The 13,330-nt window shown below is 40.0% G+C and overlaps 2 protein-coding genes across 6 annotated transcripts; one reads left to right on the forward strand and one right to left on the reverse strand.

Moving 5' to 3' along the window:
* Window positions 1-1,810: 1,810 nt before the first annotated feature.
* On the reverse strand, window positions 1,811-9,660 carry LOC134879293 (CCR4-NOT transcription complex subunit 2-like). Of its 5 annotated transcripts, none has more exons than XM_063905743.1 (15): window positions 9,548-9,660; window positions 7,567-7,698; window positions 7,177-7,249; window positions 6,790-6,937; window positions 6,040-6,249; window positions 5,640-5,719; window positions 5,405-5,530; window positions 4,748-4,878; window positions 4,432-4,552; window positions 4,188-4,344; window positions 4,044-4,105; window positions 3,910-3,959; window positions 3,541-3,641; window positions 2,822-2,966; window positions 1,811-2,470 (listed from the first exon to the last, which is right to left on the reverse strand). In XM_063905743.1, the coding sequence occupies exons 2-15, from the start codon at window positions 7,684-7,686 to the stop codon at window positions 2,384-2,386; spliced, it is 1,611 nt and encodes a 536-aa protein (XP_063761813.1). In that variant the 5' UTR covers window positions 7,687-7,698; window positions 9,548-9,660; the 3' UTR covers window positions 1,811-2,383. The 5 variants fall into 5 exon arrangements, with proteins under 5 accessions (XP_063761813.1, XP_063761811.1, XP_063761812.1 ...); XM_063905741.1 differs by having other exon boundaries at window positions 4,432-4,618; XM_063905742.1 differs by having other exon boundaries at window positions 4,748-4,917.
* Window positions 9,661-12,177: 2,517 nt separating this feature from the next.
* LOC134879304 (histone H2B 1.2-like) lies at window positions 12,178-12,807 on the forward strand. The gene has a single exon (XM_063905754.1). The coding sequence runs from the start codon at window positions 12,178-12,180 to the stop codon at window positions 12,544-12,546; it is 369 nt and encodes a 122-aa protein (XP_063761824.1). The 3' UTR covers window positions 12,547-12,807.
* Window positions 12,808-13,330: the final 523 nt, after the last annotated feature.

The following is a 13,330-nucleotide window of genomic DNA, read 5'->3' on the forward strand; positions in this document are numbered from 1 at the left end:
TATGACTTCATCAGTGTCAGAAATACAGAAGGTTTGACAGCAAAGATCTGAAACCCTTGTGATCTTCTGATCCTTATGGGACAACTGACTTGAGTTTGTTCTGTCCTTTCCCTCTACACATGGCGCCCTCATGTGGAGGAACTACAGAAACACAATAACATTGTTTTTGTGTGTTTTTCCATAAAAATCAACAATTATTTTTTTTAAAAAGGGTGAATTTGGTGCAAAGACTTCAGATTCCCGATGAATGAAGTGGCTCTTCACTGTGACGTGCTCAAAGATACAATCCATGCTACAGTTTGTGGATCATGATGTTGAACAAAAGAAAACAAACAAATACTAAAGCAACACAAATAAACAAACTAGCAAAGTAAACAAAATAGTAGAAAAATGCAGTTTAAGGAACAACAAAGAACCAACAACCACACGGACTAACAAACAAACACAACCTCGAATGGGGCGGTAATAAACACACTCGAGTCCTCCTTCAGTTTCATTACCAGAATATTTTATTCTTTTTTCCTATTAAAACACTAGCTGCCATATTTAACAAAACAGCCAAAAACGGCCAAGTGCCTCAGTCCTCATCCTCCAATCAGATCTCCTCTAGAGCGGGTCACATGGGGCCAGTGGGCGTGTCCTTGGCTTTTTTGCTGCTGCACTGTGAACACTGCTGCCACGGAAACCGGTGGTCGCCACGGATTGGCTGTGGTGACTTGTGGGCGGAGTCGAGTCTGGTCCCCTATAAAAACCGTCTCCTGGTGGAAGTATTGCATCGTTTACCCGCAGCCAGCAGGGGGAGCACTCCTCGAGACACAGTTTTTCCCCTTTTTCTTAAAATACTGCCTTATCTGTATGTATATATATATTTAAATATATATATACATACAGGTACATTGGTGCCTCCTGGAGGGAATAAAAAAGTAAAAAACTGGGATATATAACGTAAAGAAAATGGGAAGTTTATGTTGGTTTTTGGTGGAGTGTCTAGTGTACACAGATATTACCTGAAAAAATGATTTGATTTTTCTAATTTACCTCTAGGGTACTTTTTTTCTAAAATGATTATCTATAAATTTGGCTGTATTTTTTCAATCAGTTGAATTGTTTTTAAATAGGTCTCTGTATACATGTAGACGTGGCCTAAACGTAAAAGTGGGACATTTTGGGAATTTTGTTTACTATCTTACTCTGTACGGTAAAAATGAAACAACAGCCGGCTAACTTAGCTTAGCATAAAGACTCGAAACAGGAGGAAATCGCTAGTGTGGCGCTAACAAAATCCACCTACCAGCAACTATAAGGCTGATTAACTGTATTTGTTTAATTTGTATAAAAAGTAAAAAGTAGTCTTCATGCTGAGCTAATATCTCCTGGTGTTAGCTTCATATTTAACTGAAAATGTCATTTTGAGATGCATGTATTCTGATTGGCCCAGACTGTTGCCGGGCAGAAAAAAAAGATAGTCAATGTGGGAGGGGGAAGAAAGATAGAACTTGAATATTAAAATTTAAAAAGGAGAAGAAAAATGGAGCTTTAATAAAGAAAATAAAAATAGTAATTTAAAAGAATATGGTGAAAACCGGGGAAGAGCTGCATCCATGTGAAAGGGATGTGCAATCAGAAGCGTTTTAAAACATCCCATTTTAGAAAGGATGTTCAAAAAATACAATTAAAAATGTCAAACATCCCGCTCAGTGACTTTCTGTGTTTCTGGCTGCTAAACCTGACCTCATTGATTAAAAAACAAACAAACAAAAGCTTTAAAATTAACACAAATCTTCACATAACATGAACAAACAAAAAAAGATATTTTTTCTTCTTTTATTATGAAATAGTGCTACAATGTACATTGCATTTCCTCTCCTGACTCTCCGCTGTCTGCTGATGTGTGTGTGTGTAATGCTGCTGAATAAACCTGGTAAAAATAAAGAGATATTGTTCCTGCCAAAGATCAGAGAGCTGTGACACAGTGTGTGAAATAATTATCCACCTGACAGGTGATTTTATTGTTTAAAATCCGTTTTTTAAAAGCTTCTCTAGACAAAAATAGTCAATTTTTTAAGAGGAATCACAGGATCAGATGGACAGTTATTTACAGTGTGTGTGTGTGTGTGTGTGTGTGTTGTACTGTGCTGGCGTTAAGTCCACATGGAGGGGGGGTTGGGAAATAAAATAAAAAGTAAACAGAGAATGAGGTAAGGAACAAACAAAAGTTAAAATCATAAAGTCTATCAGTGTTTAGAGAGAGCTGGACGTCCTCTCCTGGCCAGATTCACTGTGAGTGTGTGCAGGTGGAGAAACCTAAAGGGGGCAGGGCTAGGAGGTGATGATTGACAGCCAGGAGGACCAATGGCAGGCAGGCAGGAGGAGGTAGAGCCAATCAGAAGGCCTGCTGGGCGGGATTGTAGTTGAATGTGGAGGGAACGTGAGGCCGCTCTTCTAGTTTGTCATACTCCAGATGAAACTCCTGAAACACACGGAGAGGAAGTCAGATTTATGGGCTGGAACATGTACTCATTACAAATCTGGAAAACAAGGTTTCTACTCAGAGAAAAAAATCTGAATTTCCAAGATTCAAATTGTATTTTTGAGAGAAAACTCACAAATATAAAGAACATAATTACTGAGATTAACGAGCTACATTTAAGAGGAATAAAGGACAACATAAAACCCAGATTTTCTCTCATATTAAAGCTGTACAATTACAATGAGAAAACTAAGATTTACAAGGAAGAAGCCCGGATAATCTTCTGAGTTTAAGTACCTACGTATGGACATTATTCTAAACTGAAATGTGTGTCAGGTGTAGGTGTTGTACCTTGGCCACCTTCCTCCAGTTGAGGCAGTCGAAGAAGTAGTAGGTCCCTCTCTCGTAGGCGTTGGTCTTCAGCGTGGGCTCCATCCCCGGGGCCCGAGTGATCCAAACCCGCTCCTCTTTATGGTACCGCCAGTCCCTGTTAAACCTAAACACACACACACACACACACACACACACACACACACACACACACACACACACACACACACACACACACACACACACACACACACACACACACACACACACACACACACACACACACACACACACACACACATTTTGAGAAAGCAGTCTAATATTTGTTTTAATGAAGTGTTTAAAGAGTCCATATTCTGCTTTAATGTTCAAACAGCTCTTTATGTCTCTCAGACTGCCTGTGCTGCAGCTCCTCCTTTCACCCTCTGTCTGAAACCAGAGCCCAGTCTGCTCTGATTGGTCAGCTGGCCGGCTCTGTTGTGATGGGTCAACCAGCTTAAAAATGTCCCTCCCCTTAGCCTATCACGTACAATGTGTCGGAGCGCTACCCAATAGGAGGGCGGGTGTTCCATAGTGATGTCACCATGTTAGGTAAATGTGGGATTTCAGCCTTCGCAGACCATTGACATGCACTAACACCTATAGAACACACTACAGGGAAGGGGAAACCCAAAGGAGCAGAATAGGGCCTCTTTAATCTAGTTTTTGTTCGAAGCTGTATGTGTGTTTCTGTTTCTCACAGTTCTACTGCAGCCAGGAGTTGTAGTAGGTCTCCTCCGTTCATGTAGTAGAGGTAAAACAGCAGATCTTCTCCATACCGCGACAACTTGATAGCTGCTAACTGGAGACATGAAAAGTGGAGGGAAACATAACGTTTTAAAATATTATTTATAACGGCATCTTGTGCACTGATGAACAGTGAACGCTTAATTTCACTGAAACACAAAAAACGATGGTTTCATTTTGAGTTTGTTTCTTATTATTTACCACGTACATTTAGGTAAAAATCAGGGTTAATTTACTGAGATTCTCAGAAATGAAACACTGAATTAGTTTCCAATATTCCCAAAAATAAATAGTTGTTTCTGGTGTTTATTTTAAGTACACACCTTGTCCCTTATGTGGATGTTGGTTAAATACTCTGAGGGGACGTGGAAGTCTGCAGAGAGAAGAGGAGGCAAAACGAGGTGAAAACACTCCATAATTACCCAGAACAAATCCCATTAAATGAAACTAAACTCACCTATGTCCTGCGGTCGACACGGAGCCGACGCCCAGGGAGACGCGAACTTAGGATAAAGATTCCTGAGACAACAGAGAAAGAGATTATTAGATTCTCTGTAAATAATAAATAGTGACATGAAAAAGGTGTGGGGTCTCATCGTACTCCGGGGAGTTGAGGTTGAGGCCCAGCGTTGTGAGGTCGGAGCCCAGAGCAAGGTGCACCATGCCGGGGTCGGTCTCTGCCGCCCGGATGAACGTCAGCAGGCCGATCATCCCAAACTGATCCGTTACCATGCCGATCGGGATGTTGGTCACCCGCCCTGAGAAACAAGAGACGACACGCTCAAGTTATAAAAGCTATAAAGGACCTACAGCCCGGTCACATGACTATTTCTCTTTCGTCTCACCATCAGGAAGCACCTGAATCCCTTTCTTCTGCTGGTTGTTGTTGCTAGGCGCGGAGCTCTTGTCTCCAGGGAACTTTGGACCGTCTGAGTTGGAGGCGGGCTTTCCCGACGAGTTCAGATTCTGATTGGACAAAAACGGAGGGAAAAAACAGTCCGAAAAAATGGGACGAGTCAGGACGTGAGAGCGCTGCACAAGTAAGGAAAGGACAGATCAACCCTCAATTCACACCAAGTTCATTTCGTCAACAAAGACGGAGAAACACAGAGAGAACGTCGAGGAATAAATCTATATATTTAAAGGAGTAGGGGCTCTAACCGTTTTGCTGTCTTCGCTGGTGCTGCTGGGGTCTTTTGATTGGTAGTTGGGCCCGGGGAGAGCCGGGAAATCTTCGTTGTGAATCGAAAAATCCTGAGACTGCTCATTGGACGGCTTCGTTACCATGCCAACTGGAAACATGGAGGATAGCGTGGTTAGCGACGCAACGACTGTAACGCAATAATGGGATACGATAAAAATGTTAGAGTCACAGTTATGAAATATCTCAGTTTCTTTCTCTTGGTGGTAATTGTACACATTTATTTTGTTGTTACATATTGTACATTTCTACTATCTTTATAACATGTTTTTACTTAATCTTCTTATATTAATAAACACTTTTTTAAAATCTGACGTCACTTTCTTTTCTTATATACATTTTTTGTCCATTTTTTCAAAGCTTAATTGGACATTGTTACTTATTTTTTTAATACTCATGTTTATATAAATATTTTCTACGGAAACCCAATTTATCACGGGGTAAATAAATAATTATACATATCAACTTCACTTCATGTTTTAGACTATATTGTACAGAAATAGGATGCATAACGTCCCACGCTCTATCATATCAGCTCTCAATTGAAATATGTAATGAAATTAAAGTCTGTTTTTGGAGTTGATACACACACAAACACACACACTTCTATCTCTTACCGTATGGAGCCCGACCAGCCAGCGGGTTGAGTAGCGGTGTGGGATTTGAGCCTCCGTCCCTCCGACTCCGATCCGCTAACGCAGGGAAGTCCGACAGATCCAACCCCGTCACATTCTCACTGCCGTCTGCACACACACACGCACACACACATAAATAAATTAAGATGCTTCACGCCAAAGAAAATGAAAGGAAATAAAATATACAAGTCTTATTAAAGGTGTGTTTTTTACGAACCTGTGCCGTTGAAGATGTTGTTGGATAGGGAGTTGTTCATGTTGTAGCCTGGATTCCTGTTCACACCAAACCCCGACATACTGACACACACACAGAGACACAATACATGATTAGACACTTTACTCTTTAATACACAGGGCTCTGAAACAGAGAGCTGTGTTTTAATTAACAAGACAGGTAAAACATGTTTTAATTGAACTAAACATTAACCCTTCATCCATATCTGTTGGTGTTTAGCCTGAAACTTTGTCTTCAAAACTGCTCACATGGAAAGCACATCTTCAATAACTTCTTCTAAATTAAACTATAGAAAAGTATAGACCACATCAGGACAATAATAGAAGTACATAATCAACTAAAACTCATCGACAAGTAAATGATAAATGAATAAAGTAATAACCTGTTTATGGTGAAGGGCTGCCGTGCTTGCTGCTGTTTGGGCATCCCGATGATGCTCGGTGACGACCGGCTGGGACTCCCCATGCTGCTGCTCCTTCCTCCTCCCCCCCTCTCCACACCTACACCCCCCATCCCTCCCGACTGCGCCGTGGGACCCCCGACCTGCTGGCTGTGGTTCAGAACACTCCGGGTGTTCATCGGCAGAATCCCCCTGCAGAGAGACGGGGGAGAAACACGGAGGTTTACGGGACTTAATAACAAAGAGGGCGGCGTTAGAGGAGGAGTTCACTGATAAATGAATATTACTCATATCTGTACTCTCACTGCATATCTTACATCTATATTTAATTTAATCTGTCATTTAATCTTGTGTTTTACATATTCTAAGTGCGTTGTTTTAATTATTTTGATGAATTTTACCTCTGAAAAGTGTCATCTATAAATAAAATGATCACATTTATTATAATTCAATATGCTATTCATGCTCACTTAATGTTAATAACATTCTAAATTTGAATTGTGTGAGCTGTGATGTGGCCCTTCAGAGTGTTTATTTACTCTACAGATTACAGCCTTCATGTCAAAATGTAGATATTTTACTCTTTAGTTCAGTTTTATTTATTTTGGGATGTTTATATTCACATTATGTGCAATGCCTGGTTCTCACATGCTGCTGTGATGAAAAAAGTTCCCAGGTTAGGATCAATAAAGTCTATATATCAACTCTTCATCAACTGTGTGTGTGAGTTACCTGCTGGGTGAGGGGGGTGTGTGCATCGTGCCGGTGTTCGGTGTGCTGCCGTGGCTCGGGAGTTGGCTGCCTGGTTGGTTTAATCCACTTCGACTTAACTGCGGCGCTGCACTGCTGTTCATTCCACGCATGGGAAACCCCAGAGCACCTGAAGGTAAAGAAAAGAGACAGAAAACATGTTTACACTTTTATCAGCCGCAGAAGTCTGTCTGAAACCAGAGCCCAGTCTGCTCTGATTGGTTGGCTGGCCGGCTCTGTTGTGATGGGACAACCAGCTTAGAGATGTCCCGCCCCTAAGCCTACCACATACAAGGTGTTGGAGCGCTAGTTTTCTATAGTGATGTCACTATGTTCTAGAAGTAAACAAAGAGTTTGTGCTGCTCTTACTCTGCGGGCCATATAAGCTGGCTCCTAGCTGTGACAGTTGACCCGTTGAGGAAGCAGAGGAAGACGTCAGCATCTGGAGAGGAAACGAAACACATCATAGTTATTTATGTAATGCAAAGGTATGTCTATCTGGAGAAGCTCCTTTCTGGCATGACACAGGTGTTGAGGTGGGACTGATTTTAAACTTCAGTACAAAAATAGCACCACTACCAGGAAAATAAAAACCCACCTCAACACCTACACCACAAATAATGGCAGTACAGTCTCGCCTTGCAACAACTTTCTCCAAGTTCAAGTAACCTGGTACTGTTTGGGGTTTCTGTAATGCCAAGAGTAGTAAATAAACCGACGCAATCGAATCTCTGAGGAAGCCTTCAATAGTTTATTTACGTCTTTGTCAGGGCGGTGAGGAGGGAACATGGACTGCTGGGTGTAATAGAGGCTGGAGTCGTCCGCGTAGTCGCTCTCTATCCCTCCCTCCATAAACTTCTTCCGGTTAGCACCAAACATACCGCGTGTCACCTGAGGAATAAAAACACAGGAAACTCGTCAAACGTCCGCTGTTAGCAACACATTACTCTCTGCATGCAAGAACAAAAAGTCACATAAAATAGTTATTTTTTTAAGCTCTGAACATGCATCTTAAGTCTGCAAAAACATCGAGGTATTATGCTCAAAATATCAAATTTAAAACAAAGCAAATAAAACTGCTGTTTGTTTAATTGAGATGTAATTGACTGTCCTAAATGCTGCTGAATTAATTTACTTGCTCAGACAATCCACTTCTGTTTGATGAACAGTGTATTATTAAGAATTTTCGAGACGTGCACAGCAGCGACTATACAAGCCAAACACGGGTGACTCCATCCCCTTGTGCAGGTTTAACAAAAAATACCTTCAGAATTGTGTAAGAATACAGAGAGTACATTTGGAAAACGCGTGCATTTTGTGATTTAAAGTGAAGCTACAGCATCTTATTTGAAGACCACAAGTTATCCTGCAACATCAATCCAGCCAAATCACAATATCATCACCTTGTGTTCGAGGGAAATTAGCACCAGCTTTCCCGGCTGGGTACAAACTGTTATAAATGATCTTGAATGTCTGATAGCAGTTAGCCCAGAGTGAAGCATTGCTATCCATTCCACTGTCTTACAGGCTTATTATAATTAATAAAGTGTGCCTTGGAAACAGTTTTAGGATAGAAACAGCAACTTAAAACAAAAGTAGTTTCACATAATTTTTCATTTATTTAACTACATCAACCACGTATATGTACTCAATATATCTATTACCTATTGGATACTTTCTTCAACTAGTATTTCTGTTTAGCTATTTCTTCCTTTGTGTTGTCATTAAACTATCATCAAAATAAAGCACACCTGAAATAAGATACTAAAAGGTGTTAAAAGTGGGAACACATTTTTGAACAAGCAGAACAAAAGAAAGATAGAATCAAATCGTGGTTTAACTTTTGTTTTGTTTTTTAATCAACTAAATACAAGCCCCGTAAATTCCGCTGTACCGGAGAAACACAACAATAAAGCAATGTGTTTTACAAAAGATATGGTTTAAAGGTCGATTTCTGGAAAAATGCCCTCAACTTTTGTTGGTTAGATAAAAGTAAGAATAAATCAGATAGGCCAACATTAAAATGAAATACAGAAATGTGATAATAAAAAAGTAGTTTGTGTTCCAAAATTATTTTCGTTTCAAAGAAAGCTGCAGCAAAAGGCTAATGTTAGCTTTGTGAGCTAATGCTGTCTCCCATAATCTTCCTAACTAAAACCACCGTTAAATAACCACAGCTATCCTTCCACATTCACACATTACCCAAGCTATCCTGATTTGAATTAGGTTCCCGAGTAACGTTGAAGTAAAAGCTCTTATCTGGCAATAGGTGTAAGATGTGTCAGGAGCTACATGCTAGCTAAGTAGTGCGCTTCTGCTAGAAGCTTAATCGTTAGGAATGCATTAGGACGCTAGCGTGGGAGCTAACGCTGACTGCTAATCGGCTAACAGCAACAAATAAACGCCACTTTTGGAGACAGTTGTAAGCGGATAAAGGAGTATATGTTGAACCAGGTAAGTGGGATTAAACTGGGGGTGTGCAGATAGGTAACAAGCAGATATTAGAGCCACAAGCAGGTGTGTTTTTCTCCGGGTTTTGGGCCTCCGTCGGCTAACATTAGCTTCCAAAACAACAACAGAAAACAGCGGAGCAGAAGCTCCTGCTTTAAAGAAGAGCTTTATCCTCCCCTGGTGTCATGGCAAACACTACCCGAGTTTGGTGTTTTTATTTACTTAAATACGGGTTTCGTGTGAATAAGAGAACGATATAAATTAAAGGAATAAAAGAAGAAGATCTTACCGCTTCATCAATCTGTCTTCCCCGCTACTATCCAAGATGGCCGACATCTCTTCGCCAATCAGCGAGGAGAATGCTGGGAAGCCTCAGATCCCCATCACTTACCTTACCATTCCATACTATACTATACTATACTATACTATACTATACTATACTATACTATACTATACTTTATTATACTATACTATACTATGTTATACTTTATTATACTATACTATACTATGCTATACCATACCATACTATACTATACTATACTATGTTATACTATACTATACTATACTATATACTTTACTTTACTATACTATGATACACTTTAATATATTATACTATTCTATACTTAATTTTAATATACTATGCTATACAATATTATACTATACTTCATTATAACAACTTCTGTATTTAAGTTCCTTTATATTTTTATGTGTACATATATATGTGTATACACATATATATGTGTATGTATATACACATATATATGTGTATGTGTATGTATATACACATACACATATATATACATACACATATATATATATATATGTGTATATATATATATATATATATATACATACACATATATATACATACACATATATATATATATATATATATATATATATGTGTATGTATATATATATATATATATATATATATGTGTATGTATATATATATATATGTGTATATACATACACATACACATATATATGTGTATATACATACACATATATATGTGTATGTATATACACATACACATATATATGTGTATGTGTATATACATACACATATATATGTGTATGTGTATATACACACTGTACATATGTTTTTTTTTAATCGGTGTTTCTGTTTTTTGCCATCTACTGGTCATTACCATGTGATGCTTCCGTGTATGAAAGGAAAAAGTTATTAAGTGGAAATTGAGAAAAAATCAGAAATTAGAAAAAAAAGTTGTGAAGTTGTCAATGTGTGAGGAGTGGAGTGGGTTGTATCAGAAGGGTTAGAAGTGAAAGACAGTACTTCATAATTGACTTTTTTTTAACTGCAAACTAGAAGATTTGTATTTAATTAAATATATGTTTATTCACTATCTATCGGCAAAAGAAGAAACACATCAGTGATTTTGCCAGCGGCGACTAACTCATTTTTATCCTCCCATTTTTTCACCACAGACTGTGGTGAAAAAATGGGTAAAAATACAGATTAAAAATCAAGGATAAACATTATGAAATCATTTATACTTAGCTAATTAAGCCATTAAATAAACAAAGTGTGTTCATTTGGTGTGGGGTACGACAAGGGAAGTAACCAAACGTCATCTATTATTTAAAAGTAAGGATCACAGAGGCCTGGGAGCAATAGACATTAAACATATAACAAAAATGTGGCTGAAGGCTCTTGACCCCATGGTGGTCAAGCAGGCAGAAGGTACGAGGCAGAGGAGGATCGGAGAGCACAAGAGGCAGTGTAGGTGTGGAGGAGTTCAGAGAGATATGGAGGTGCAAGAGTGTGAAGGGCCTTGAAGGCGAGGAGCAACATGTTAAAGTGGTATTTAACGGGGAGACAATGGAGTTGTTGAAGAACCGGAGTGATATGATCCATGGAAGGAATTCTGGTGATGATACAGGCGGCTGAGTTTTGGACCAGTTGGATCTTATGCAGAGATTTGTGAGGAAGACCAGAGAGGAGGGAGTTGCAATAATCAATACGGGATGTAACGAGGGCGTGGGTGAGAATGGCGGTGCTGTTGGGTGTGAGTGACGGGCGGAGACGGTTAATATACTAAAACATGTGCTATGGTTAACTGTGAGGAGGACAAGACTTTACAGCACCTCCTCATGGACTGCTGCAGAGCCGAGGAGGTCTGGACCCTCCTGTGAGGCATCGACTCGGATTTCAATATCAAATATAATTCAATTATTTATTGCATTCTGGAGGAAAAGATGGACATAAAACACGGAACCTTTTCGGCTTGTCATTTGCATCACGTGTATGCAGATCTGGAAACCAAGGATGTGGTGTTCGCTCTGAAGAGGCAGGGCCGCACCCTGTACGGCTTCAGAGGATAGACGGACCCGCTGAGCGAACACACAACGGCTCTTTTAAGAGCCACCCAGCTCACTAACAGAGCTCTTATCCTGAATCATAGCTCTAATATTACACTACTCTCATTACTCAGTTCAACGGAATCTACTGAAGTGACCCTACAGTTAACACAGATATCCATCTTGTTTACAGTATGCCACCATAACAATATCTGACCACCTGAAGCCTGTTGTGCTGAAGTCCTTCAAAACAACATAATGTGTTTTAATAAGTGATGTTACACATGAGAAATACTAGTGCATACATCAAAGACAACAGACTGTAAACTAAACTCTGTATGTGTTAACCTGCCTGGTAATAACAGATTCTACAATGACTTCAAATAAACATTCAATCAATTGCATTTTCTTGTCAGTAGAACGATGACCGACTGCCTACAATAGGTATGTCAACATTTGAACACATGCTCAGTGTGACACACAGCTCGACCAATCAGGTGCGTGCAACAGCACAGCCATGTTTGCACACACATGTATAAAGATATCATCCGGAGTCTTTACTGGTTATTCTTTTGAGGAACTCCAAAGAAACAAATCATGCCTGAGTCTGCCAAGATAGCCAAGAAGGGCTCCAAGAAAGCCGTGTCTAAAGCCACCAAGACCGGCAAGAAGAGGAGAAAGTCCAGGAAGGAGAGCTACGCCATCTACGTGTATAAGGTGATGAAGCAGGTGCACCCCGACACCGGCATCTCCTCCAAGGCCATGGGCATCATGAACTCCTTCGTGAGCGACATCTTCGAGCGCATCGCCGGGGAGGCCTCCCGTCTGGCTCACTACAACAAGCGCTCCACCATCACCTCCAGGGAGATCCAGACCGCAGTCCGCCTGCTGCTGCCCGGAGAGCTGGCCAAGCACGCCGTGTCTGAGGGCACCAAGGCTGTGACCAAGTACACCAGCTCCAAGTAAACCCGACAGACTCACAAACACAATGGCTCTTTTAAGAGCTACCCACACAGACAAAGAGCTGCTTTCCGTCCACATCATGTCGATAGTCAGATATGATTTTGCTTACAGAAATTAGTCTTGTCAAGCCCCTTTATTGTTATGCTACAAGTTACATCCCGTTTCTCATCGTTAAGATATACTATTGATAGTTTCGGTCCCAGAAGTATGCAGACATTCCTCATAGAATATGAAATAAACAGAACAGTAGACCACCCACACAGACTAAGAGCTGCTTTCCTTACTTCTGAACAACTTGTAATGCTCTTTGCTCTGATATAAAAGCTGGGACATAATCATAAATAGAGTTGACATTAACAGGGAAGTACATTCCACAGGTCTGGTGATACACTTGAATATAATGAAAACGTCTCAAAGTCCTGGAAACTGATTAAATAAGCATATTTATTTCTGGTCTGCAAGGGTTAGTAAACACAATCAAACCATGAAAGGAGCCCTCTTATTTATATGCAACATAAAATACAAATGAAATCATTGTGAATGACTGTTCTGGGGTTTGTTTGCTACTTTATTAACATAATGATTAAAATACAAACTGCATGCTGTAACGTATCGTAAGTGTGAGACCTTTGGGATTGTTTGACAACCAATACCGGGTGTTTTGTTTCATACTGCGATTCAAATTCACTTTGAAAGGAGGAAAACTTTCAGAAAATACTCATTTAAACTGTAACGTCTCATTCTGAAAAGCCCACGAGCACGAAGAGGAAGCTCCTGCCACAATTCA

This window comes from Eleginops maclovinus, chromosome 17 (assembly GCF_036324505.1).
Source record: "Eleginops maclovinus isolate JMC-PN-2008 ecotype Puerto Natales chromosome 17, JC_Emac_rtc_rv5, whole genome shotgun sequence".
Classification (NCBI taxonomy): Eukaryota; Metazoa; Chordata; class Actinopteri; order Perciformes; family Eleginopidae; genus Eleginops; species Eleginops maclovinus.